The sequence below is a fragment of the Mytilus californianus genome, unplaced genomic scaffold (genome assembly GCF_021869535.1).
Source record: "Mytilus californianus isolate M0D057914Y unplaced genomic scaffold, xbMytCali1.0.p SCAF_9, whole genome shotgun sequence".
Lineage (NCBI taxonomy): Eukaryota > Metazoa > Mollusca > Bivalvia > Mytilida > Mytilidae > Mytilus > Mytilus californianus.
Genome location: NW_026262745.1, coordinates 35,230,802 through 35,257,792, shown reverse-complemented (window position 1 = coordinate 35,257,792; position 26,991 = coordinate 35,230,802). Strand labels below are relative to the sequence as shown.

The 26,991-nt window shown below is 32.6% G+C and overlaps 1 protein-coding gene across 1 annotated transcript in view; it reads right to left on the bottom strand.

The window, feature by feature from the left end:
- Positions 1–1,533: 1,533 nt before the first annotated feature.
- Positions 1,534–26,991, bottom strand: part of LOC127715627 (DNA repair protein RAD50-like) — a 93,183-nt gene continuing 67,725 nt past the window's right edge. The window contains exons 21-41 of the mRNA XM_052221731.1: positions 25,708–25,800; positions 25,011–25,045; positions 23,944–24,034; positions 18,818–18,953; positions 17,590–17,703; positions 16,975–17,070; positions 15,216–15,363; positions 14,322–14,379; positions 13,230–13,431; positions 12,107–12,136; positions 10,220–10,300; positions 9,538–9,596; positions 8,803–8,950; positions 8,253–8,426; positions 7,249–7,374; positions 6,833–6,885; positions 5,848–5,933; positions 4,698–4,837; positions 4,194–4,327; positions 3,122–3,250; positions 1,534–2,184 (exon numbers count right to left, since the gene is read on the bottom strand). Of these exons, the coding sequence (XP_052077691.1) occupies positions 2,133–2,184; positions 3,122–3,250; positions 4,194–4,327; positions 4,698–4,837; positions 5,848–5,933; positions 6,833–6,885; positions 7,249–7,374; positions 8,253–8,426; positions 8,803–8,950; positions 9,538–9,596; positions 10,220–10,300; positions 12,107–12,136; positions 13,230–13,431; positions 14,322–14,379; positions 15,216–15,363; positions 16,975–17,070; positions 17,590–17,703; positions 18,818–18,953; positions 23,944–24,034; positions 25,011–25,045; positions 25,708–25,800 (2,185 nt within the window). The 3' untranslated portion in view covers positions 1,534–2,132. The remainder of the gene's footprint in view (positions 2,185–3,121; positions 3,251–4,193; positions 4,328–4,697; positions 4,838–5,847; positions 5,934–6,832; positions 6,886–7,248; positions 7,375–8,252; positions 8,427–8,802; positions 8,951–9,537; positions 9,597–10,219; positions 10,301–12,106; positions 12,137–13,229; positions 13,432–14,321; positions 14,380–15,215; positions 15,364–16,974; positions 17,071–17,589; positions 17,704–18,817; positions 18,954–23,943; positions 24,035–25,010; positions 25,046–25,707; positions 25,801–26,991) is intronic.

The following is a 26,991-nucleotide window of genomic DNA, read 5'->3' as shown; positions in this document are numbered from 1 at the left end:
GTTGACCAAACTACAGTCAGTCTGATATGACAATCTTTGCAAGACTGACCATTATTTGGGACTATTATAACCATGAACCCTAGTGAACTCAACTCATCAGAGACCATTTGACAAATAGCTTAAAGACTTTATATATAATAGGATTGTCATCACATTTAGTTGAGCATACTTACTATACCATCATTTTGATATGAAAAATTCTTGCACACGTTGTAGGACTTGACAAGTTTGAGCTCAACTGGCAGGGCCAATGTGATCTTTTGCCATCACTTAGCAGTCCGTCTTTGTCCTTCAACTTTTACACAAATTTTCTTTCAAACTACTGGGCCAGATTGAACCAAACTTGGCCACATTCATACTTTGGGTTTCTAGTATAAAAGTTGTCTGTTGACATGGACTTTGCCCTTTCATATAGTGGATGAACAACCCCTTATCTAGTGAAAAGATTTCAATCAAACTTTTGCAGATTCTTCATCACATAATGCCATTGTCCAACTCCTATTCTACTTTTTGATCAGAATGATTTCTTGAGTTTCCCATACAAAAACATGGACTTTCATATTATGATTATTACATCCCCCATACACAACTCCTAAACCGGTGAATGGATTTCAATCAAACTTACAGATTCTTCACGACATAATGCCATTGTGCATCACCTATCATACTTTTTAATCACAATGATTTCTTGAGTTTTCCAAACAAAAACATGGACTTTGCCCTGTAACCTGTAACACTTGAGGTGAGAAGTGAAGTCAATACCACAAGAGCAGATGCACTCACTGTGTATGCTCACTCATATAAAAGAAAAGCGTTCCAATGTCCACCCTTAACACCCCCTCCTTTGGATATATTTTATTTATGCAATGGCAATAACTATAAAAAAACTTGTTCTTTAAAACTTTTTATAAATATCTTAGAGAAATGAAGGCTTGAGAAGTTGAGAGCTAATGCAATGCAATGTCTGATATAATAAATATTACCATTGGGCATAACTCTTTAAAAAATTTGATCTGCACTGATATTTAAAATTGTCCTAGACATTGCTGATATAAACCTTTGATTAAAACCTTGGAAAAATAGTACACATGAGAGTACTTGCTTACAATGCAATCTTTCATATAATTATTATTTCCAAGGAGCATAACTGTTTAAAAAATAATTGATCGGCACTAATTTTCGAAATTGTCCGAGACATTGCTGTTGTAAACCTATAATATAAGTTGGATAAAATTCTGGCTAGAATTATACACATGCAATTTTTTATCTTATTAGTATTTCCAAGGGGCATGACTCTTTTAAAAAAAGTTGTCGGGCACTGATTTTCTAACTTGTCCCCGACATTTCTGATAAAACCTATGATATAAGGGTTTTTTAAAAATCTTGCTTGAATTGTACACGTGAGAGCACAAACAAGACCGGATGGAGAGACGAAGGGATGGACAGATGGACAGATGGAAGGATGCCCTGTATTTCTATGTCCCCCGCAATGTGTTGCGCAGTGGACAAAAAACAAATCAATGCAATGTAGTCTTGAATCTTTACATATTTTATTACATATTTTATTAGAATAACAAATGCTCAATCTTTAACAAGTTTGGTTTGCAACAAAAGGATTTTACATACAAAAACAATTCAAAATGTAAGTCAATTTTTTTCAACTAAGGGACGACATCAAAAGATCAATGAAGGATAAAAAACTTAAACCAAATAGTTTGGAGGTGGGGGGTTAAAATTGCTGCAAATTTTGTTTATCCAAAATCGATTTTACATATATCCACATTGGTCAATCAATTTTTCTCAAATTAAGTTAAGAGGGGGGGACAGCGAAAAAACTATGTGAATTAAGTTTTTTATCCTACATTGAACTTTTGATGTCGGCCCTAAGTTCTACAGGCTGCCTTGATCATCTGCCTATCAACAATCTCCTTTGAGAAATTAATTTTGCCAACTATTGTGTTAAACTGTAAGTGCTTCATGAGATGATCTATCCGTTGTGTTTTAACTACATTACAGCATCAATCTTAACATTCTTTAACAACAACAAAAATTGTCATGGTTTCCATCAGAACTTGTGACCCTGGTGATGTCAGTGTCTTCCTATACATGATCAACTGTCTTAAACTCCACAATCATCTTGAATGTAGCTCTCCAACCCTAGCTCTCACTAACTGTGAATAACCACTGAAATTAAAATTGAAATATGTTTTAGTACAGTATGTTACATTTTTACTGAAATAAAAATTGTTTGTTGTGTTGTATTCCCATAATGAAAATCTGAAAAAAATAATGCATATTTCTCTTTTATTTTCTGATATATTACTAATTGAATTTTTTCAAAATAGGTAAACATTTGTATAGAAAGCACATAACATTTATATTTTTCTCTTATTTGTCACTCAGGAAAAATAAACAGTAATGTTACTAAATGCTTTTTTCTTAAATTTTGCTTTAATCTTTTTGTGTGATAATTTCATAAATCAAGCTACTCCAGTGAGAACTTTTTTTTTTCCAGTGGAGTAGAGTGAGAACCAAATGACATCATTGATTTTATCTAGTAAAATAGCAATAAACAGATCATCTTTGGTCTTCCACACAAGGAAGTTTCTAGACAACATCTCTTCTCTGGGATTAAAGTACTAAAACTTTACTCAGTACTCAGAGTACAAAATTTGTGCTCGAAACACCAAATCCATCATTTTGATTTATTATAGTTGAATTCTGAGTCTGAGTACGATAATCTTGATCCAAATTTTTATGACTGCAAGGCTAGGGCTACTGCCCTTCAATGAGATTGTAGACAAGAAAATCCCTTTTGTTTTCAAAACCACAAATATAAATCTATAAATAAAACACCTGATTTTGTACTTGTACAGAGTGGTTCCAAAATAACTAATAGACCAAACACCCCTCAAGAAGGACCATCCTTTTTTATAACACTTTTATGAAGCAGATAGAGCGGTCAGAAAAGAGGGGGACTATAGTAACACTGATTATTTATACAAACCAACTGTTACATGGGAATTTTTTATTCCACTCAAATCCTTTTAGAACAACTAAACAACTAAACAACCCTTTTCTGACATTGAACATAAAATTTCTATAATATGACCTTGCTCACCTCTGATCTTTTCTGACCTTGAAGAACTCATCCACATATTCTGATCTTCCTAACAACTCGACAAAATCTTCATCGTGAGTAATAATTACTAACTGGAAATTTTTTTGGTGGATTCTTCCCTTGATAATTCTAAAAAATCAAAGCGTTGTTAGTACTAAGATTTACTCTGCAAATGATGACCATTATTGTTAGTACTAAGATTTACTCTGCAAACGATGACCATTATAACAGGGAAAATAGATAATGTTTCATGTGTCTCCCTTGTCTGTTAAAATCTTTTTGTTTTTATATGATCTGCATTTTAAAATGTAGTATCTGATAAAAAAATTGACAATACAATAGTCCGGCTATCACATCTAATTTCTTTAAACAAGCAATTTATTTTATGGTCCATCTGTGTGAAATTCGTAAAAGTTAAAGAATTGCAATGCAATTTTCCATATAATTAATATTTCCAAGGGGCATACCTCTTTTAAAAATAGTTTACTATCTATGGCACTGATTCGAAATTGTCCGAGACATAGTTGATATAAACTTCTGATATAATTTTGAGAAAAAACTGGCAAGAATTATACACGCTAACAAGACTGGACTGATGGATGCCTGGTATTTCCATATCCCTTGCATAGCGTCACACAGAATGAGAATTTTGAAACTGTGACAATCCACCACAATACTGTGTTATAAACATATCTTGCATTTTAATTTATCTGCTATACATGTATTTAACTCCAAGTTTGGTGAAATTTCCAATAAAGCATTCAAGAATAGATTTTTTCTGTATCCTTACACACAGCATTGTGTACATTTAGTGAAACCACAGACTGATGGACAAGGGTAAAACGTAATGCTCCCTCCGCTGCGGCAGGGGCATACAAATAAATTTTGAGTTTCGAACAATGACTGATGGAATAAAATATTAAGGTTATACAAGTAGTTTCTATAGAAATATGATTAATTTCATGCAGATAGTCAAACATAGAAAACTAAATTTAATAGTAACGACAATTAAAAAAGACAAAATCAAATGGTTAATACTCATAATTCTTTCTGAATTAAAATAATTACTTACTCTACCAGTGCAAAAGCCAGACTTTCAATGTTTTCTCTGTCAAGGTTAGTTGTTGGTTCATCTAATGCCAGAATACCACAATTCAAACAAAATGTCTCTGCTAATGCTAATCTAATTATCAATGAGGCTAACACCTACAATGTAAATTGTACAGTATATTTTTATTACTAATCTTAAAGGAAGATTAAAGAATGCCAAATTTGGATATCTTTTTGAAATTTCATAAACAAATTTTTATATTATTATGGGATACCAATTTTCATGGATTTCATGGGTATAGGTAAACCACGAATTATATGTTCAACGAAATTCCAATTATATATAGCATTATATGCAAACTTTGGCAAAACCACGAAATCAAACATCTACGAAAAAACACAATTATTTCTGTACATACCTTTTGTCCAGCACTACATCTGCCCCTCATATCTAAGGCAGTATTACCTTTTATCATCACCACACGATAATTATATTAATGAAATCCACATTATTTGGTGTACATACCTTTTGTCCAGCACTACATCTGCCCCTCATATCCAGGGCAGTATCACCTTTTATCATCACCACACGATAATTATAATTACGTCTTGTTTTCATTATGCCTCCCTCATCTTCATCCGAGCGAATTTCAATTGTTTCAATGTCTGACAAAAAAAAATAACTGGGTTAAAATACAATTGTTTCCCTTTTGCTCCAGCAATTTGGCAATCTTTATACACTATTCAAGATGTTCAGTATGAAAAAGTACTTACTTCAATCAGAAGATTTATTCTTTATTGCTGCACAATCATTTACATTGTTATTTTGTAGGATATTGGTTTAGCATTTATGCATAATGAACTTTCAATGTCCAATATTAGACATCTAAATAGTGTTTTTGTGAAGAACAACTAATGGTGTATCATTGAAGTATGGAAGAATCATGTATTATCTGAATACACCAAGAAATCTCAAGTGTCAAAATGATAGATGAATTTTAGATGATGATGACTGTTTTAGGGCAATTACATGCATAGTCAAGAAGACAACATCTTCCTGCCAGGGATCAATTCAACTACCTCCAGCACTTGTGGGAGCTTGCTACCATGAAACCATCAAGACAGATAAATTCTAGAATTATTGACAAAGGATATCCACTTCTATAAACATACATATGATATAATGTGATAACAGTCATCAAATAGTCAACTTTTTACTTTTTTACAAAGCAAGTGAGACATGTCAGGTGTAAACAATTTTCATCCCTGCATATTTATAGAAATTTTGAGGATGTTGTACGTAGTTGTCTCCATCTATCCATTGCACTTTGTGTGACATTATTCCCTCTTTATTCAAGGGATCATTAGTGATTTTATTCCTTGATTAAATGATTGTATACTGCCTGGTTTGCAATAAGATTTTAGAATTTTAAATTTTAGTAAAAGTCCTTAAAAATGGACAAATTTGAACATCAATTCCTCTTCTATTTTTGGTTTAAGAATTTTTGATTCAGCTAACAGAACAGAATATTTTATTATTTTCATTTTCAAAAAAGATGCCAAACTGTTCTGTCTCTCTTGTATGTTGTTTTTATAAACACCATATCAGATGACAATCACATTTCATTTGATGTCAACAACTTAAAATTACACTAATTATCTATTTATAGAATTACCATTGCCTCTGTAGGTATTTCTCCATAATTCTCTGATGATTTTATTTATTTCCTCCATTTTTAAACTGTGGTATCTCATGATAGCTCTGGAATTGACATAAAATGAAATATTTTCAATATGACTGTGGGCAGTGCATATAAATGGGTTCAGCTAATTTAACTTTCCAGGCATTAGTTAAAATGCTGATATCTCTTTAATCTTCACTTCTCAGTAACATCTTACAGGATCAACAAATTGTATGTCCATTTTGCATAACTTGAATATTACATATGGTAATTGTCAAGTAATGTTTAAAAGAACCATTCCAAATGCAAAGCATTTTTTTAGAGTATTTTCCAATATGGCAATGTGTTAAAATGAATTAGTGCAGTTGTCAATGTCATGGAAAATGCATTTTTCCTATATGGTACTGAAGAATAGATTTCGTCACATTTGTCTCAATATAGTAACAGTGCAGGCCATAATGCATGTCAATTAAAACTTTCTTTTATTAGTAATGACTGTCATGCATTGACGGTAAGGAGGGAGATTAATTAGACATAAATTTGAGAGTAAACATACTAAGGAGGATTCAGACCAACTTTGGTCTAAATTGTCTAAGTTAGGGTGAGGGTTGATCACTCACAAACATGTTTAACCCTGCCACATTCTTTATGTGCCTGTCCCAAGTCAGGAGCCTGTATTTGAGTGGTTGTTATTGGTTCATGTCTGTTATATTTGTTTTTTTGTAAATTGTTTTGTTATAAATAAGTCTGTTAGAATTGTTTCACATTTTTCGTGTCAGGGCCTTTTATAGCTGACTATGGGTTTTTCTCATTGTTGAATGCCGTACAATTGCCTATAATTGCTTACATCCACTTCATTTGAACTCTGGTGATAGTTGTGACTCATTGGCAATCATACCACATCTCCTTATTCTTATATTGAGTTGTAACACTGTTTTGTCAGAAGGAACTCAGAAATATTTGTATAAGACACACTTACGTATCTAAAGCTTTGTAGTACTTCTCTAAGTCAGTTATAGCCAATTCTGTTGTCTGAAATAACAATACATATATTATAATTGTGGATTCATTTTTATTTGTGAATACCAACTTTTCATTGACTGATTAAAAATCTATGTTCCTGGATATTTGATTTCGTGATTTTGCTAGTCTGCAGACAATCCTTTAGAAAATTTGAACTTTGTTGAACATTTGAACATTTACATTCTTGGTTTGCCTATTCCCATGAATAATACTGAATCCACAGTAGTGAAATATTTTTATTTTAAATCTGAACATTTACAATTGAGCAATTTAACAAAACAAAGTTTTGCTTTTGAATTGTTTGACTAATGGAACATAGTTCTATATCTTTATAACAATTTCTTTCTCAATGTAGTAGATGAACATATTTACCCTCAACACAATCATTTTGTCTCTAAACTTTTGAGGTGCTCCTTTATACATATCAGACTTCAGTTCTGTCTTTATGTTTCTGATCTGATCTTCAAAACCTCGCTGTCTTCCTTCTGCATGGTGTTTCTGCAAAATAATTAAAAGTTTGTTATCCCTGACACCGTTTCTTTACCAGATAAAAAATTACAAAAGACAGAAATTCTAAATAATAAGGAGATCAACACAAAAATTTAAAAAAGCACCATTGCACAAATTATGAAGCAAATGTCATGTTCCTTTTTATTTCAGTGTAAACTGTAGAAGATTGAAAAACTTCATCATGTGAAGAAATGGCAAAATTTATTATGTTTTTCTAAATACTGTTTATGGTGTTACTTTCAATTTGCTGCAAACTTAAAATGTAAAAAATAAATATGCTTCAAACTATGTTTTGATTTATAAGTAAGGAGATGGTGTGTTATTGTAAATGAAGAGGATACAGAATAAGCTATTTGATAGGTCAAGGTCACTATGCAGTTAGCAATATTATGCTGCCTTTGTAAATTTAAATCTATTCAAAGTTAGTAATATGTTTTCATGATGATTTTGTGTAATTGCCTCAATTTTAAAGCTTATAAAAAAATCAAAATCCTGTATCACTTTTTAAAGCTGTCATATTTGTGATGGTTAATTTTCAATTATTAATGCTGAACAAATATTTAAATGTTAATGTGCCAGTCCTAAGTAAGGTATTTCATCAATACTTATCGCTTTATATCATGTTTTATGTCTATTCAAAGTTTACCACTTGTGCCAGATATTTGGTAATTTCGATCATTTTATTTACAACTTGCCTATTTTAAAGCTTATGATAATTTGGAAGTTTTTCATAATAATTGGATGCTTATCTTTTGTACATGGGTAGACTTCAGATGACTTTTATGTTTAACTATTTGTTTTGTTTCTGTCTCATTTCTGCCCTCCACCAAATTTTCTAGAAGTAAAAGTTTATTCTAACAGTGTACCTCTTTCATCAATTCCTCTTGTTGTGTCTGCAGACGTTTACGTTCTCGATCTAGATGTGTCACATCAATATCTCCTAACTGTTCCTTTAATTCTGCTATTTTTTGTTGTACATCATCTATCTCCTTTGTTTTCTTTCTTAGCTGTAGGTTATCTAATAGTTCTCTTTCTCTTGTCTGAGGAAATACAAAACTCTCTGTAAATCTTGTTCAAATAGTTTCATATTTATTACTTTATAATAAAAATGGAAAATTTACATTCAACTTATTATAATACTTCTAGTATTTAATCAAATTTTACATTTAAAAGAAAAGCACATATAATTATATGTCTATCTAAAGGATTAAAGTTTTGTTCTAAAAAAATTAAAAAATTAAAAAGACCTTCTTAAGAAAATCTAAATAAATTCGAGTCGAGTAAAAATTCATTGAAAATCACGAAACTCATATGCAAGACTTATTCATCTTTAATTTTTAAACAGTAGAACAAAACTGACATTTAACAATACACAAGTTTCTTGACAAGACATACTTCAAACAATTTCCTACTTACTTGTTGTGTTGCTAGATCATTCTGTATCTTTGTTATATTCTGGTTGACTTCTTTTTTCTCAGTTTCTTTCTTTTCTGTCTTTGTCTCAACTTGTTCTTTCTTTTTCCTTATTTCTCCCAATGTTTCAGCCTTGCCTTGGTTGATATAGCTATAAAACATGATGGTATCTTCCTTTACATATATAATGGACAATGATGGACAAATACTTAATATAAATGGAACATCTTGGTTTTTCTTCAAATGGAGTTTCTTTGGTTACTTTTTTGTACATTATATGGAAGAAATTTTATTTCAATCATATAAAATAAGTTTTTATAAGATGAGGAATTTTTTTACTTTTAACTATTCCTGAATTTAAATTACGTAAAGTTATGCTTATGAATATAATTTCAAACATTCTAAAATTTTGTTGTTGGGTTGCTGTCTTATTGACTTATACCACACATTCCAATATGGTAAAATTATGTTGGGTTTTTTTTTATTGTTTTATATACTGATGTTTAATTCAAACAAAAGAATTAATATTTCATTTTCATTGAATTTTCTTATTCTTACAAAAAGTAATCAACAAAACGAGTTAAACAGTCACAAATATTATAAACATTTATACTGAGTACAGAACAAAATCTCAATTTAGATACAAATTGTGAACTGGTTGCTTAAGTACCAGTTTATCTCACTGGCTATGCAAACAAACAATTACATACAACAAATACAAGACTTTATTTTCCATACCTTTTAATTTCTTGATTAACATTTTTTACTTTAGAAGCATCATTCTTTAACATATCAACCTGCAATGGACAGCGATCAACATATTACAAAGCGTTTATACTAATAACTAAAATGAATAACAGGAATCGCCAAAAATACCGAACAGTACAACAGACTACATCAACCATCAACATCAGACTCCTCTGGAAAAACACACACACAAACAAAGACAGACAACACATAGACCAGAAAGCCTGACTCGGTACAGGCACAAAATGTGGTGGTGTTGAACCAATTTTTACTTGCATACCAATCTCTCCCTTTGTCAGTCTGGACCACATGTCAAACAAAACAGACAATTATAAACCTGCTGAGTCCAGCTACGAACAGAAAGACCGCTTACTTGAACAAAAAATAAAAATGGTACATTATCAGGAAAGTAGCGTCAAATGTGTGCTTGCTATGAAACAAAGCTAGCTATGGTAGGTAGAGCTGTTGGCTGGATACTGCTATTATATGTTTTTGTACATTAATGTGTTACATATTCAAAACTTATGATATACTGTTACATTTTTTCTACAGAGATTGTTAAAATATTGAGATAACACATTTCAAAGTCCTTTTTTAAAATATTAATCAAAAACATTGTGAATGACACTAAAGGGTTGACCTATAACCACTTTATTTAAGCAGTAATATTTACGTGAGATTTGGCTTGTTCTATTTTATCTTCCTTCTCTGCAGTAATGATTTCTTTCTCTGATATCTTTTTTTCTATCTGATTCTGTAAAAGTTAAAAAATGTTCAATAGTTTTCGCAAATAATGCAAACAATCATCATCACAGGGCAATAAATTTTCTCAGTATTGTTGAAATTTTTCCAAAACCTAAAAAAAAAAAAAGCATTTATAAGAACATTGAAGTGTAATAGCTCTTATAACAGGTCGACTGACAATTTCGGTTCTATTTAATCTTTATCTGCAATTTTCAGGCAAAAAATGCCAAACATAGTTTAAATCATTACTAAAGGGCAATAACTTCTATAAGGAGTTGACTGACATTTCAAAGTCCTTTTATTTAAATTCTCATCAAAACATTGTGTGAAACATGAAAGAATTGACCTATAACCCCTGTATGTAAGCAGCAATATATACCTGAGATTTAATTTTTATCAACAATTTTCAGGCAAAAAATGCCAAACATAGTTTAAATCATTACTAAGGGCAATAACTTCTATAAGGAGTTGACTGACAGGTTTGGCCCTGTTGACATAACAGTAGGCAAAACCACAAAAAAAAATGATAAAAATCTTTGAGGGCAAGTATTCCTGTTAGGATTGACCAAAGATTTCAGCAATATTTGTTAATTCGTGATCCATGTCTTGCTGATCTTTCTTGCTTCTTTTAAGTTTCTATCTATCTATCTATTATAAATTTCAAGATAATAGACAAAAATAATAAATTACAATCTAAGGGTAATAACTCCTAAAAGAGTCAACTATAGATTTCCTCCATGTTGACTTGTTTGTAGATCTTGTCAAGCTGGTAATTTTTGCCATTGAAAGTTTCTATCTATCTAATATAATTTATCAAGATAATAGATTAAACTTGCATCATACCCCTATGTTCTATTTTAAGCTATGTCAGCCATGTTGTGTGACAGGCAGGATCATCGAACACTTTTTTGTTACGTTGGATACACAATGATGATTGCCCAAGTTTATTAGTCTCAGAGGAGATTTTTGTAAAAAAATAAAATAGCAGAGGCTAACAGATGATTTTATGTCAGGTGAGCTAAAACAATTACTTTAAATAAGTGGGGAATGTGTCCATGGGACACAGATGATGCCCCCACTCATATAAAGTTATAAACTGAAGAACGATAAAAGTGACGCTACCCAAATTTGTTATTGATCCAAGTTTTGTAGTAATAAGTATTGTGTATAAGTTTCATAACATTTGGTTGAGGCATTCTAAGTTAGAGAACGGAAATGAAAAATTCAGCAATTTTTCTTTTTGTAAAGGGGCATAACTCTAGAACAGTAAAAGTGACACCACCAAAAATCAAACTTGATCTGTATTTTGTGGTAATAAGCATTGTGTAAAAGTTTCATAACATTTGGTTGAGGTTAACTTAAGTTAGAGAACGGAAACGAAAAATTCAGCAATTTTTCCATTTGTAAAGGGGCATAACTCTAGAACGGTTAAAGTGACACCACCAAAATTCAAATTTGATCTGTATTTTGTGGTTATAAGCATTGTGTATAAGTTTCATAGCTTTTGGTTGAGACAATTAAAGTAAGAGAACGGAAACAAAAAATTCAGCAACTTTTCCATTTGTAAAGGGGCATAACTCTAGAACGGTTAAAGTGACGCCACTGAAACTCAAACTTGATCTGTGTTTTGTGGTAATAAGCATTGTGTAAAAGTTTCATAACATTTGGTTAAGGCAAACTAAAGTTAGAGAACGGAAACCAACTTCGGGACGTACGGACGGACAAGGGTAAAACTTAATGCCCCTCCGCTACGGCGGGGGAATAAAAAACTGAAACAGACAACACTAGTCTAATAGTTGAATAGGAAATAACTAACCTGTAGAGGTCTAATCTGTTCACTGGCTTCCTGAAATATAACAATTAATTAATTATTATCATTATATTACACAGCAACTTGCATGTGTATCTACAACAAAATTGTCATACTTACTTTAAACATCACTGATCCAGACATCAACTACGAATTTTTATCATTTTCATCTTAGAAATTTAGAGTGGTTTTTTTTTAATATAATAATATACTATTGTCAAACAGAAAAGAGACAGCTAATTCTTTGTCCCTTTCAATAAAGACAAATATATCACGAACTCAACTACACTGACATTCTACACTTCAAAGGGTGCTGTGCAAATTGACAGAAAATGTAGTTCATTATAATTCATTGATTTTCATACAAATATCATAGCTTAAGAGCTTCCAGATGGGGAAATTGTATGCTTACAATGGATTAGACATCCACTACACTTGAACTTTGGTGGATAGTTGTCTCAATGGCAATCATGCCACATATCCTTATTCTTATATAAAAACGGTATTTGAAATGTGCTTATTTTTTTGGGGGAAACAATGATCAACAACATCATCATTGATAGTGATTATTACTATACTGGTATAATAATACTGGTGGTACAGTAGGTACCGGTACAATGTACCAAGAACTTTTTCAACATTTAAATTCTGATAATGTTTGTTTATTGCTCAGGAAAATTCTCAGTACACTACAGTGAAATATTTCTGGCTCTGCAAATGATTTTATTTAGAAAGAATAAAGCCGAAGTATTTTAAAAGATTGTAAATTCAGAAATTATTGTGAGGTTTTTATGAATGCGAATAATGTGACTGGGTGAGTATCGCAATAATATGAACTCATATTCTGATATCTGATACATATACCTGTATGCAGATTTTCCTAAAATTGCAATAATATTTTCGTCCCTTCTTCAAAAATCGCCATAATAAATGCACTCAATAATTTCTGAATTTACAGAACATTACAATGGGTTTGTTCTGGTCACTTGGACACTGTCAAAATAGAAAAACAAAGGATATGGGGTATCAATCAATGACACAAAATCAGTACATGCACAGCATAAAACACACAAAAAGCAAAGGAACAGTGCTTTTATTGCTGTTCTTCATCTCTGTCATGTCCACATACCTGAATTTCTCTCTGTATCTGGTCACTTTCACTCAGAAGTGTGGCTTTATCTTCTTCTAATTTGTATCTCTGTTGTAAATCACTGTCAATCTGAAGCTTTTCTTCCTTCAATGTATTTATTTGACTTTTCAAACGTGCCAATTCCTCAGAATGATCATTTATCTTTTGTCTTTTCCTATCCAGGTTCTTGGTAATGGTATCACTAAAAAGAAAATATCTTTATTGTATATCAATTTTTACCCTAATCATACACATGATTTTTAAGCTCTCTGCCGTCCCACCTGTTAGTTAAAATATTTCACTATTATTGCAAGGGAACCAAATTACAGTGAAAACTACACAGTATAGCAGCATCACATTGTTCCCTCAGTTTTGAACTGTGTATATGATGAAACTAAAATGTTTTTATTAAATAGGTCCTTTATGGTCATATAGCTCTTCAACTGTTTCAGTTCTAATACATCCTTGGCTTTCAAATATTCAGCTTTGAGCGTTCCTGATGAAGGTAAATCCAGAAAAGCCCGACAGACGCATGAAATTTATAACGTGTTGTTTCATTTGTTTTACCCATTGTTTGAAAGTTCATTTATATATCTTGAAGTTATCTTTCCAGTCGACAAATTGTCATTCTTCAGAACAAATCGATAATGATTATGTATACATGTGTTTACTATCATACTAACTTGTGAGTACAATTCACTGGGTTATTCATCGTCATTTTTTTTGTTATTATGTAATCATGATTATTAAACGATTAGATATTTCAAATTTAATTTTTATAAGCTCTTTTTTATTACAAATTGAAGGGTTATCCTTGTGAAATTAATAGTACTACAAAATAAAAACGTTTTAACTTTCATCATGATAATTAATTACTTGGACCATATGAGTATATACACGTATTGTCATGACCATACAGGTATAGTTTATATACTTGTTACCATACGGGTATGGTCCAAATTCTCATATGGTCTAGAACATGCACATTATCAAAAGTCATCCATAATAACTAATTCTGATATTGACCTAATCAGAAAACATTGGTTATTTTCAATCAAGACCTTGACTTTAGAAACGTAATTAAATACTTACACTTTCATCTGATGATCTTCTTTCTCGTCAATAACATCCTGTAATGTTCTGTCTGAACCTGGCAATTAAGACATCCATATTATTACAGTTTAATAAAACAATTTCTGCAATTTGAAGTAAAAAAATTGTACACTTTGCGAAGAAAGGAACAATGACAAAAAGTAACTCAAACAGCTCAGGAACATACGTCTTTGGTAGTCCCTTTAGAATTACTTAAAAACTTCAGACTATATCAATGAAGACTAAATGTTGACATCTTAACTCTTTTTTTTTGTGTTGTTGGGTTGCTTTTGTAGGGAAATTATCCTTATCTCCCTCAAGTAAAATAAAAATTTAAAAGAAAATCATGCTTGTATTAAAAAATAGTGACAGGATGAACATCCTTCTACTGTAAATTCTAAGTTTTGTTAATGATATTCTAATTCTTATGAAACACTATAGAAATTACATATCATTAATTGCACATTGCTTGTATTGTTCTTTTAGTTATAGCATCAAAGATTTTAGGGCATCAATTTTTTTACGACTGGCAGTTGTGTGACTGATTATGATTTTAAAATGTATGATTGAAGTGTTTCTTTCATTTGTATATAAAGAATGGAATATGTCCCAAGTAGAATTCATTTACAACCATCAAATCCTAAACTGATACCTGCATATCTTCAAATACTATACTGTTATCTCCTAATTATTGTTCGTTGTAAAAAAACCCAACCCATAATATTAATATTAATTTCCACAACTTCATATATTTGTAGTCTTTTACTCATTTCACGATATATGCACATTTTCCTACCTACTTTGGTGGTATAGACAGTCAAAAATATTACTGTATCCTCTGTTAATGTCTCTCATAAAACAAGAAATATAAACGAATAACCTATGAAAACTTACCACCACCAGATAATGTTGACTGCTGTGCTGTTATCTTCTTGTCTAGTTCTATTACCTCCCCATGGTAACGATCTATCTGCACTACATCTGGTTGGACCTGTTTAGCCATATCCTCATCACCTTCCTTTGTCTGAAGGTCATCTTCTTTCTAAAAATAATTTATGTCATTCGACAATGACTAACATCCAAATCATGTTACATTGTGTGTGTGTTATTTTAAACTTGAATAAGATCAAATTTAATAGAAGAAATAGGCTGGACTAGTATGATTTCGATAACCAGAAAATATGCACATTTTTTAAAGGTTTAATGGACAAACTGGATCTCTGTATCCTTGAACTGATAAAGTCAATGCTCCCACTTTATATTTAACAAACATCTCTGATTTCATATGTACATTATTCTCTAATTTTGTCATTGATCACATCTGTCTTAACTGTAATATGGTCATCTTCTCAATTAAGAAATTCAAATCGTTCTTCAATGTAATGACATATAATTTATGCCCTAGAAACACACACATGACATAAAATGACATGATTTAAAACCAGCATGTGTGTTTTATCAAGTATAGTTGTAATAACCACCACCAATGATGACAAACAGTTACATAAATGAAATATTAAAAATCAAATCAAATCCCTAAATGCTTGTATTTGTACACGAATTCCCCTTTTAAATTAATCTGGAAACGCCTACAATGCATGCACAAGTAAGGAGTCTATTGCAGACATAGATTGATTCCCTGGACACGTTCTAATAAGATTCATGCACACAAGTCTAGAATTGAGTGCAGAAATAGATTGTTTCCCTGGACATGCTCTTTCAAGAACATTTTACAAATTTAACACAATGAATAATTCAATGCATTACATTTGCGTGCAAAAATCATTACGCTTGTGCACAGATTTTGAATACATTTGCCCGCATATTTTTACAGGTAAACTCAAGTCAATACAGGTAGATTATACTTATTTATTTATTTTAAAATTATTATTTTTGAGCAGGATAAGTTTGTTTTTTATCATGAACAATCATTTAGGCCTGGAAATATAAACAGATAAAAATGTTAAAACATATCAAATTTAAAGATTAAAAGTACTGATTTTACATGTCGTAACGTTTTGAATATTTAATGTCCACTGGTCTAAGAAAACACAAAACACAAAAATACTATTAGCACATGGATGTGTTGAATAAAATTGCTCATTGTATTGACCATGGAATGATTCCGGGGCCGTTTATAGTACGCCTGGATTCCGCTGATGGTAGTGCTGTCCAAAGGCTTAGAGGAAATAAGTAATCTGCTGAAATATTTTTGCAATTATTTAAGGTGCATCGCCATGAAATATCCCCTGACTTAAGTGTTCTGTCGATACAGAAAGTAAATCCATCATACACCAATGATTTTTTCCTCAGACTTGTTTCTGACAACTTAAATAATACTAAAGCGATCACTATTCGGTAAAATTAGGAAACAAAGTACAATATAATCTGAAATATTCGCAAATAAGTTATACGTATGCCTTAAGCTAATACAGGATTTCTCATAACCACTTTATATTTTATTAGAACATATAGTTTAAATTTACAAGGATGTTCAAAATTCATCATAACTATAGTTTTACTTATTATGAATTATCTTTATTTTACCTGTGTTACCTGTAAAATGAATGCGCGCAAATGTAATCAAAAGCTGCATGCAAACTGCAAACGTAAAAATTTTTAATTCCCAAATGTAATGTGCTCGAATAATTACCTCTTCAATGGTGGTCCTCAATGTCCCTATATCTTCATTAAGTTTCTTCAATTTGGATTTAAGTTCTGGAATCTCTTTATTGGTCAATGTTGAGATCTGGAAAAAGATAACAATAATGTTTAATTGTACATTACACCAATATCTTTTTTACTGTAATTTGATTACCAAAAGAAAACATACACATTTAATTAGTCTGTCATGTACACTTTTTACTAATTAAGAAATACTAGAGAGAAAGAATTCCTGAAAAGGTCATGAAGATTTTGGAAGTAATTGTAAATCTTATATTGATATATGTGGGGTAAAAAAAGTGAAAGACACTTCAGGAAAACATCAAAACTTTCTTAACTCAAAGTCAATATATACAGGATGGTTGGTGGAAGTTTTGAGCATAGAGCAACCTGTATTACTTGAAATCATACCAAAATGCACATTTTGAATTCTTTACTTTATTTTGTTTGGTCAGAAGAAATTCTGTTTACAAACATATTCTGTCATATTGGTTTTGGAATTTAATATTATCAACATAAATTTAACCTGTTTTGAAGATTTCTTTTAAAGATCACATTTAGCAAAAGAACAATTGGTCTTTACAACAGTTTCCATTTGACTTACATTTTCCTTTAAAGGTTTAAGTTGCATCATTGAGTCATATTTCTTTCTGAACTCATCTAGATCTTTCTCTGCTTTCTGTAGTTTGGCAGGAACCATCCTTAATTTGTTTTTCAACTGGAATGAAAATATGATTTACTGTCATCTTCATACTAAATATCAACAATATCTGTTTGAAGAGAACTGTGGTGTAAAAAGCAGTAATGGACATCTTAATTTAGTCTATGCTAATTTAATTTAATAACAAGAATGCATGCAGGTTGAAATTCAAAGTATCATAAAACAAATGTTGGTATCTGACAGATCAAAAAAGCCCTCACCCATTACAACTCATCATTGTCATTCTACTGACCAAATATGAAGTCGTTCTATTTGGTAGTTTTTGAGAAGATACTATTTGCTTTCATTCAGCTTGTTAAAATATTCCAAGTATCGCCAAACTGGGAGTAGGTGTTCAAAAGATCCAAAAATTGCTCAGAACAAACAAATCGTCACTGTAAAGTTGATCAACAAATATGAAATATTTCTGGTACTTGAGAAATGTGCAACAATTTGTTTTAGTACTTTCAACATATTGAAAAATTTAAAGTATTGGCAACCAGCAAGTAGGTGTCTGACAGATCCGAAAAGTTCTCTCACTTTACAACTCATCACTGTTAAGCTGCTGACCAAATATGAAATCATTCTGGTTAGTGGTTCCTAGGGAAATTTTGTGGATATATTTGTTAGACGAACAGAAGATCAGATGGACAAGAAGATTGCAATATAATCCCCACTTTCAGACTCTGGTATTATTTCAGTAAAGAATAATTTTTTTCTTCATGCAAATCTCTTTACCAATTATAACATGGAAGTACCATATTTGTTGATAGGGAAAAAATTGAAATGTAATTTTAACACTGTAAAGCAATATAAGCTTCTTATTTCCCTCAGCAAAAGAAACAATGCTTTGTGTCTCATTTTTTCAAATATCCATTTTTCAGTACATTATCATGTAGTTTCTATACACAGTATTTCAATTCTATGACTAGAATAAACAGTATTTTCACAATTACAGATGAGTTTTTCCATCGAAAATAAAAGCAGAAATGGCTGTGTCATAAGCCCATTACTATGAAAATAAATCAAAAAAGGCAAATCAAGATTAACTTTAGCATAATCAGCTGACAAGCAGAATAGTGTCATCAATACAAATTTCTCTAACATTATCATCTCTACACATAATACAAACTTCAATGACAAGTTCTTTGACTTCCTGATCTGTGTCAAACTCTCTGTGACATAAAGGACAGCAGGGATCATCCTTCTCTAAATCTGTGGCATACTTCTTAAAGAAATGTTCAGCTCCAAGCAAAGAACCTCTTGTACTGTAAATCAAAAAGTTTTAAATTAATATTTCATAACATAAATCCTAGTCAATCTTATTTCACTAACAATAAGGTTAGGTAATTGACTACTTTAAAATATAGTACCAAAACAAGCAAATAACTTGAACACAATCTGGCTCTGTTCATTCTACAACTAAATATCAAACTTCAGCTGGATGTCTTTATAGCTATAAACTGCATAAAAAGAGTCTGCAAACTACTGTGGATTCATTATTATTCGTTGGATACCAATTTTCATGGGTTTTGTGGATACAGGGGAACCACAAATTCAAATGTTCAACGAATGACAAATTTTCTATAAGCCTTGTATGCAAAGATTGGCAAAACCATGAAAAATCAAATATTCATGAAAAATGCAAGTTTTCCTGAATCCACGAAAATTGATACCCACGAAAATAAATGAATCCACAGTAAGTTATTTAGAGGGCCAAGCAAAATAAAACATTCTGCCTTTCTTGCAAGGGTTTTATATAAATAAAAGAACAGAGTTTCAATGTCCACCGCGTTGTACATATTTTATCTATCCAAGGTACAAGGGCAATAACTAAACTAGAGGCTCTCCAGAGCCTGTGTCGCTCACCTGACTCTACTTTGGTTTTAGAAATCATGTAAAGATAGATAAAAATCTTAACAGATACCCAAATAATGATTGAGGCCAAATTTGGATTAATATTGGTCCCTTTATTTAATAAAATATCCTGGTGGCCATCTTGAACAGTAAATCGGCAACAAAGTAGCAACACTTGGTCAGCACCTCATAGGGAACATTCATGCCATATTTGGTTTCATTCCATTCAGTGGTACTCTAAAAGAAGACATTTGTATGTATTTCCCATAGGGTCCTATGTTAAACTAAGCGCCCCCCCCCATGCGGCCATCTTGGATGATGGATCGGCTGCAAAGTAACAACACTTGGTCAGCACCTCAAAAGGAACATTCATACCATGTTTGGTTCCATTCTATTCAGTGGTTTTCTAAAAGAAGACATTTGTATGTATTTCCCATAGGGTCCTATGTTAAACTAAGTCCCCCGCTGGCGGCCATCTTGGATGATGGACCAACTGCAAAGTAACAACACTTGGTCAGCACCTCATAAGGAACATTCATGCCATGTTTGGTTTCATTCTATTCAGTGGTTCTCTGAAAGAAGACATTTGTATGTATTTCCCATAGGGTCCTATGTTTAACTAAGTCCCCCGCTGGCAGCCATCTTGGATGATGGATTGGCTGCCAAGAAACAACACTTGGTCAACACCTCATAAGAAACATTCATGCCATGTTTGGTTCCATTCCATTCAGTGGTTCTCTAAAAGAAGACATTTTGTATGTATTTACCGTAGGGTCCTATGTTAAACTAAGTCACCCACTGGCGGCCATCTTGGATGATGGATCAGCTGCAAAGTAACAACACTTGGTCAGCACCTTATAAGGAACATTCATGCCATGTTTGGTTTCATTTTATTCAGTGGTTCTCTAAGAGAAGACATTTGTATGTATTTCCCATAGGGTCCTATGTTAAACTAAGTCCTCCGCTTTTGGCCATCTTGGATGATGGACCTACTGCAAAGTTACAACACTTGGTCAGCACCTCATAAGATACATTCATGCCATGTTGGGTTTCATTCTATTCAGTGGTTCTCTGAAAGAAGACATTTGTATGTATTTCCCATAGAGTCCCATGTTTAACTAAGTCCCCCACTGGCGGCCATCTTGGATGATGGATCGGCTGCAAAGAAACAACACTTGGTCAACACCTCATAAGAAACATTCATGCCATGTTTGGTTCCATTCCATTCAGTGGTTCTCTAAAAGAAGACATTTTGTATGTATTTACCGTAGGGTCCTATGTTAAACTAAGTCACCCACTGGCGGCCATCTTGGATGATGGATCAGCTGCAAAGTAACAACACTTGGTCAGCACCTTATAAGGAACATTCATGCCATGTTTGGTTTCATTCCATTCAGTGGTTCTATAAGAGAAGACATTTGTATGTATTTCCCATAGGGTCCTATGTTAAACTAAGTCCTCCACTTTTGGCCATCTTGGATGATGAACCTACTGCAAAGTTACAACACTTGGTCAGCACCTTATAAGGAACATTCATGCCATGTTTGGTTTCATTCCATTCAGTGGTTCTCTAAAAGAAGACATTTCTATGTATTTCCCATAGGGTCCTATGTTAAACTAAGTCCCCCCCCCCCCCCCCCCCACTAGTGGCCATCTTGGATGATGGATCGGCTACAAAGTAACAACACTTGGCCAGCACCTCATAAGGAACATTCATGCCATGTTTGGTTTCATTCCATTCAGTGGTTCTCTAAAAGAAGACATTTGTATGTATTTCCCATAGGGTCCTATGTTAAACTAAGTCCCCCGCTGTCGGCCATCTTGGATGATGGACCGACTGCAAAGTAACAACACTTGGTCAGCACCTCATAAGGAACATGCATGCCATGTTTGGTTTCATTCTATTCAGTGGTTCTCTAAAAGAAGACATTTTGTATGTATTTACCGTAGGGTCCTATGTTAAACTAACATTATTCTTTTAATTGACACAATTAGTCACTGAGTTAATTTTTAGATCAAACTTTCATTCAGTTTTCTGAGTCATTTCAAAATTATACACATAAATGGAGTACTAGTAGTAGTGTACAACTGCAAGTTTTTATTGTTAATGTTTTAAACCACGTTCATCATGAAGTCAAGAAGCTGTTCCTCATCAAGTTGACCGTTTGCATTGCCATCAAGTTCAAGCTTTTACGTTTTTCCATCTTAGGGAAATACACATTCGATGTCAAATTCTAAAGTTGCAACAACGAAAATAGACCCCCGCTTTCCATTGGTCGGAGGGAATAACATGTGCGTCGGAAACGCCCGAGTGGTGTCCTGATTAATAACGATAATGACGAAGCAACGCCGCAGTCGCCTGATTGGCCAATAATTTTAAACATGATCTATTTTTGGTAAAATGGGGAATTCAGTGCAAACAAATGACAAAATATACGCATTGAAGGGGGGTTAAGACCACTTTACTCGACCGTGTGGTGTTATCACTAAGTAATCAATGGACAAAACAACAGACACTTTTGATTTTGTGAAATTTTAATCATATAACACTTTTTTTTTCACTTGTCCGATCGGACAACCAAGATGATGTTTTTACTTGTCCGAATACGGCATTAACTTGCCCTTGGCAATCGGACAACCATTTGGTTTCATTCCATTCAGTGGTTCTCTAAAAGAAGTCATTTGTATGCATTTCCCTTAGGGTGCTATGTTAAACTAAGTCCCCCGTTGGCGGCCATCTTGGATGATGGATCGGCTACAAAGTAACAACACTTGGTCAGCACCTCATAAGGAACATTCATGCCATGTTTGGTTTCATTCCATTCAGTGGTTCTCTAGAAGAAGTTCAAAATGTAAAAAGTAAACGACAACGACGCCGGACGCCAAGTGATGAGAATAGCTCACTTGGCCCTTTGGGCCAGGTGAGCTAAAAAGCACTTTTTTTTTTTCTTAAAAACTTTTTATTAATATCTTAGAGAAATGAAGGCTTCAGTGCAAATGCAATATGATTTCCTATTATAATTAATATTTCCAAGGGGCATACCTCGTTAAAAATATTTGATCAGCACTTATTTTCGAAAGTGTCAAAGACATTGCTGATATAAATCTGTGATACAAGTTTCATAAAATTCTGGCAATAAGTGTACACATGAGAACGCTGACAATGCAATTTTCCATAAAATCAATATTTCCAAGGAGCATAACTCTTTTAAAAATAATTGATCGGCACTGATTTTTGAACTCGTCAAAGACATTGATGATATAAACCAATGATGTAAGTTTCATAAAAATCTGGTAAGAATTGAACACATGAGAGCCCTGACAATGCAATTTTCCTTATAATTAATGTTTCCAAGGGCATAACTCTTTAAAAAATAAATGATCGGCACTGATTTTCGAACTTGACCAAGACATTGCTGATATAAACCTATGATATAAGTTTTATAATAAACAGCTGTGCCATGAGCGCATGATACGCCCGTCGCTTTTTCACAGAATAAAGTTCAATAACTTCTCAATGTCATATCAGAAATTTATGAAAAACTAAAGGGAGGTTATCTTAATAGATATAAACCAGTCACCAAAGTTTCATGAAAACTGCTCAAAGCACTTTAAAGATATTGTCTGAAAACTGGAAAATCACCCCTTTTTTATGAATAAAATCGCATACCTCGGAAACGTAAAATCTAAAATTTATAAAAATATAAAGGGAGCTTACGTCAATAGATATAAACAAATCACCAAAGTTTCATTAAACTGCTGAAAGCTTTTTTGAGTTATTGTCCGAAAACTGGAAAATCCCCCTTTTTTAATGAATAAAACCACATACCTTGGAAAAGTTAAATCTAAAATTTATAAAAATTGAAAGGGAGCTCATGTCAATAGATCTAAACAATTCACCAAAGTTTCTTGCAAATTGGTGAAAGGGTTTTTGAGTTACTGTCCGAAAACTGGATAATCACCCTTTTTTAATGAATAAAACCCCATAACTCGGAAACGTAAAATCTAAAATTTATAAAAAACGAAAGGGAACTCACATCAATAGATATGAACAATTCACCTAAGTTTCATGCAAATTGGTTAAAGCATTTTTTTAGTTATTGTCCGACAAGTTGACAATGGACAACGGTATACCATAATACGTCCCGTAAACGGATGTATAAAAATCTTGTAAGATTTGTACACGTGAGAGCGCTAACAAGACCGGATGGATGGAAGGGAGGAAGGACACCCGGTATTTCTCTGTCCCTCGCAAAGTGTTCGTGGGAGACAATAACATTTCTAAAAAAAGTTACCTGTAAGACCAGAAGATTATAACTTGGCATTATTTACATAATAATTTATTTTACCAATGAACATTAAGCAAACAACTAATCAGTTAATATGACTATATGAACTTACTCTTGAGTCTGTGACATTTTTTCTTTAAATGTTAGTAGTCCATCATCAAAGTTCTGGCTTCCACAAACACTGAAGATCTTCTCCTCCAAATCTTAAAATAAATAGAAGAGGTGTCAGAAGAAGTAGCATAACTAATACTTTACATAAATATAGGCCCCTAAATGTACTTTCACTTTAAAGTAATGTTGGGAAAAAAATTTCCATAAATCTTAAGATAATCTACACATGATGAGCTGCGAGATATTGCTCAATAATGATACGCTTTAAGTCTTTTGCAAGCAGGAAGTTGATGAGCAATGGATGTGAAACACACCACTCAAGGTAAAACATTCGCACATGAAGCTTAGTATCAAATTTCAGGAAGCTCTGATTTGTAGTTCCTGAGGTAAATATGATGAAATTTTCTTACCGGTACATGGCTTTTCAGTAAAGAGGAAATAATGAGTGATGAATGTGAGGATGCATCACATGATAAAGCAAGCTCACATGACTTGTGTTAATACCAAATTTCTGATTTGTAATAACTGTGAAAATAAGGATTAAAATTTCATGAAATGCAATGATGGATGGAAGAGGATAGGATAAACTGGTTCTATGTCATTTGGTCCATGGTGGAGAGTTGTTTCATTGGCAATCATACCACATCTTATTCTTATATACCTCCTTTGCAGTGGGAATACTGATTTTTATAGTCTGTTCTTATGTTGTACTCTTACACCACTGTCCCAGGTTAGGGGGAGGGTTGAGTGCTCACAAACATGTTTAACCCTGTCCCAAGTCAGGAGCCTGTAGTTCAGTGGTTGTCGTTGGTTCATGTCTGTCATATTTGTTTTTCGTAAATTGTTTTGTTATAAATTAGGCTGTTAGTTTTCTCAATTGAATTGTTTCATATTTTTCATGTCGGGGCCTTTTATAGCTGACCATACTGTATGGGTTTTCTCATTGTTGAAGGCCGTACGGTTGCCTATAATTACTTACATCCACTTCATTTGAACCTTGGTGGATAGTTGTTTCATTGGCAATTATACCACATCTCCTCATTTTTATAATTAAATAGAATTACTTACTTTTCAAGTCCTCTTCCTTCTTTCTCAGTGTTTCACTGAAAGGAAAATCCCATTGCAATGAATATAATAGGATTTTTTTTTATGACTACTTAATTAATGAAAGCCTGTTTTTTTCTCTGCCTGCTTAGGTCAACTAAACCTTGAAAAGTGTTGTACCATGAATCTAACATTATCGTTTTAAAAAGAATATACCTGATGAAATATCTTTTGATTGGTAAAGCGAGTCTTTTTGTCAGATAAACCTCAAGTCTGCAAAGTTTTAAAATAATATTTAAGTTACTTAATTTGGTAAAGTAAATGTACATAGAAACTTGAAATTATCCTTGCTGTGTTATGTATATGTAATCATTTGTGCTGTTTATCACATAGGATTGCAAAATGATGAATTCCATGAGAAGTCAGGTATTAAAAGATGCTGAAAACCTGTTACTTCTGGAATGAGTGGACCATAACATATCCTTAAAATGGATTTACAAAAATAAATAATGAAGTATTTTGAAAACAATTTCTACCCAATGTCTGAAGAGATGATTTGAAGAATCTTACCACTGATGTCATTAGTTATATAACTTCACTGGTTTGTATCTTAAATCTGGTACCTCAATTCATCAATGACAGGGAAACAGTTATATATAAATTTTGGCAGATTCAACATATAAAAGAAACTTAAGTCTTGGTTTTGTAAGTTAAATGTTACCTGATCATCTTTTTCTCTGCCTCTTTGGTAGACAGTTGATTTTTACTTTGATGTACTTCATGTCTTAAAGTCTTCACACTCTCTGTTTGCTTCCTGAACAAAAATTGTTCATGAAATAAAAATTCACCACTGTTTGTAATATACAAAATCTTTAAAAAAAAAATTATTTATCATGAATGAAGACATAAATGATTTAAAATCACTCAACAGATTGCCATTTTTTGACAATATTCTAAAAATAGAACTGTAACTATAAATTAACATGATAAACATTTAAAGTAAAAGGCTGGCAGTGTTTAAAAAATAAAATATCATTACAATAATGTAATATGTGCTCCCTATTGGAATTTTTAAACAAAAAGAAAATTAAAGAATCTTTGTAAGTGCACTCACATACCCCACGCCCCCACATTGTCACAAGGCAACATAATCTTACTAGATTCCTAAGTTTAGACTCATAACCAAGGGTTCGGAAACAGTCATACTTGCCAGTCATGTCCTAAACTAAAAGCTATTTGTCCTAAAAGGCAGTTTGGGATTTAAGACAAATTCATTTTTTTTACAGAAATAATTTTCAGTCATTTCATTGAGATCAGGTTTCTTTATCGCCATTTTGCACTTGTTTTTGTCTTGTAATCCCTTTACTGTAATAAAACTGCCACTCCAGTATAGTATGATACCCCCAAGGGCCCTCATATAATAACCATATCAATGCCTCCGGGAAATATTGGCTAATGATCACTAATCACTTTTTACCTGTACCTGACATTGATCCCAACCTCGTAACTAATATTATAATTTATATTAAAATTCCATGACAACTCCTTCATTATTCAATTAATTTTCAGCAAAGACAATCGACAACAAGAAATGATTGTAACAGGATGCTGTTACGAAGTCTCCCAAACGAAGCTCCCATAATTCGTAATTCCCAGTGTCGCCTGACATTGGACAAAGTCCAGTGAAAATTGGTTTGGTCCAGTAAAGTTAATGCATTAGTGATGCCTGGGGACTAACCCTGTATATCATTCAAATCATCTTGGCATGACAAACCAGAATATATATGGTTTAGGGGTGGGGATCTCGACCATTTACAAGATACTAGAACATTGGGGGTGGGGGGAACCCCTGGGGACTGACCCTATACATCATTCAAATGTTCGAGAAACGACGAACAGGAATATATATGGTCTAGGGGTGGGGATCTCGACCGTTTACAAGATATTAGAACATTGGGGGTGGGGGGAACCCAATGGGGACTGACCGTATACGTCATTCAAATGT